General features: G+C 47.1%; 1 protein-coding gene across 1 annotated transcript; it reads right to left on the bottom strand.

Moving 5' to 3' along the window:
- Positions 1 to 1,513: 1,513 nt before the first annotated feature.
- CCDC70 (coiled-coil domain containing 70) lies at positions 1,514 to 2,086 on the bottom strand. The gene has a single exon (XM_074150031.1). It carries the CDS (start codon positions 2,084 to 2,086, stop codon positions 1,514 to 1,516), a length of 573 nt encoding a protein of 190 aa, XP_074006132.1.
- Positions 2,087 to 2,320: the final 234 nt, after the last annotated feature.

Genomic DNA, 2,320 nt, shown 5'->3' with positions numbered 1-2,320 from the left:
TCCTGAATTTGCAGGAAGTTGCACTGAATGGCCTAATAGGTCATTTTCATCTCTGGCTTACATGGTAATAATAGAATAATAATAACAGAGGTTGCAAAAAACCTTCCTACCCTGGCTGATTCAGATGGCTTTTTTTTAATGGGCTGGTTATTCACTGAGCAATAAATATTCATCGATTTTTCAGGAAAGACATAGTGCATAATTTGTCTTCAGCACAATTAAACAGGACAGGCAGCCTTATCCTACAGCAGATCACAAAGGGCTGAACTTGAGTGACAGGCTTGAGTGACAGCCTAAGTATGCCTGACAGTTGCAGAAGTCATCAGATTCTTCAACAGCAATTGTAAAGGCTTCTCACACTGTGTCTTTGAGCCTTTTCAGTGTAAAACCCCATCTCAAAGGCGAATGAGTAACTAATGCTACCAGAGAAAAATTCAATGCCTGGTTTGACGCAGATGACTACTTTTCACTGTTGCCTTGTCCCCAACGCTCCTGGATGTACAGAGGGTCAAATGTAGATGTGCCTCTAGACCAGCCTTTACAGCTCAGCCTTGGAAAATGTGAAGCATCTCAGTTCAGTTCCTCAGGAAGCAAGAAAAACTGCAACTCCCATGCCACAGCTCAGCGGAAGACACTGGTTCTATACTCACATCACATAAAATATTGCTAATATTGACCACATGTTGAACTGCAGTTATTGAGGCTTTTCTGTTCGAGGCTCCTGTACCTGCGCTGGCAATAAGAGACCAGCAGGGGTGTAATAAACCCAATCCCTGTGCACACCTTCTCTGTCTCTGACACACACTGCTAAATTTATTTCCCCCTTGCTGAAGGACTCGCTGCCAGCTTTCCCTCCAGCTTGCGTCTTTTCCCACATGCTGCTGACTTCTGTGATCCCTCCCACTTCTCTCCCCATCCTTCGCCCGTGTCAGCGAGGCTGATGGCAAAGCTACTCTCAGCCATACAGCGGGGGGCTCATCCAAGGGCCTAAATGTTCCCATCACACTCCCAAAAGCTTAAGTTAAATGGGAAGTCAAAGCCCAAACCTGATGGAACAGCACGAGTTGCCTCATTAAGACTCAGGAGTGTTAACTGTGACTCTTAAATATGGGGGATCCAAAGGTTATCCTTTATCAGTGCCTTATTTTGGCACTAACTCAGTCGATACAAACTGCACTGGGTCAGGTGAGACACTGTGAGCTCCAGAAGATGATCTCAGCCCCCAGCTTCTTGTGGCTTTACCCATCCACACTCCTCCGCCTTGTGACAGGCCACGATACCAGAGGTTTACTCCATTCCTCAGCCTACAGGACCTCAAAAGAATAAATAATGCCCTGAAAACATAAGCATAATGGCTTTAAAGCAAATAACATTAAAAAAAACCCTTCTCTGCTTTACTCCTAGAACTAGAAATGCTATTTCAGAGAACTGGTTGAAGTGCAGTGCTGCTTAAATAAGGTATCCACATCAGTATACATGGCTTTCCACATGTTTCTCAGCCTAGCAGAGCAATTTATGCTTTTCCTCTGTGGGCAGTGGCATCCCTGGAGATATCCTCTCTCTCAGGACCAAAGGCCTCCTCCCAGATCAATATTTCATACTCCTTGAGGGTTTTTTGGTCTTCCTGGAGGGCCTTCTCATCTTCCCAGAGAGCTCTCTCCTCTTTCAGGAGAGCTGTTTCATCTGCCCACAGAGCTGCTTCTTCTGCCCATAGGACTCTATCCTCATCCAGAAGGACTCTGTCTTTCTCCCAGAGGAGCTGATCTTCTTCCCAGAAATCCTTATCCTTCTTCCAGAAAGCATTATAGTCCTTCCAGAAGTCACAATACACCTTCCAGAAGGCTTTTGCTTCCTCCTGAATAGCCTTTTCTTCCTCTCGAAAGGCAGCTTCCTCTTCCCAGACTGGTTTTTCCTCGTCCAAGAAGGCTTGCATGGCCATTTTGACATCTCTGATTTTTTCCCGAAAGCCCTTGATCTTCTCCCGAAAGCTCTTCATCGTCTCCTGAAAACTCTGAATCTCCTTCCGGAAGGCTTTCTCAGCCCACAGCTTTTCAATGAGCTTCTGCTGGCGGGAGGTGCAGGACATCAGCTGGCAATGGCAGCTCCAGTTCACACGCTTGTTGCTGATGGAGGGGGCAGACACCCAGCCTGGCCCCTCACCTCTCGCACTGTGGCCCAGCAGAGAGGGGAGCGGTGGGTGTCATGATGACATCACCCAGACCTATGTCATAGTTGGCTTGGAACGACGTTATACCACAAGTGAAGACGTTTACCACCAGCGAAAGAGAAATCCCTGCCCAGGACTCAGCCAGCACGAACT

The sequence above is a fragment of the Numenius arquata genome, chromosome 1, assembly GCF_964106895.1.
Source record: "Numenius arquata chromosome 1, bNumArq3.hap1.1, whole genome shotgun sequence".
NCBI classification, from domain to species: domain Eukaryota; kingdom Metazoa; phylum Chordata; class Aves; order Charadriiformes; family Scolopacidae; genus Numenius; species Numenius arquata.
This window is presented reverse-complemented; position numbering and strand designations above follow the sequence as displayed.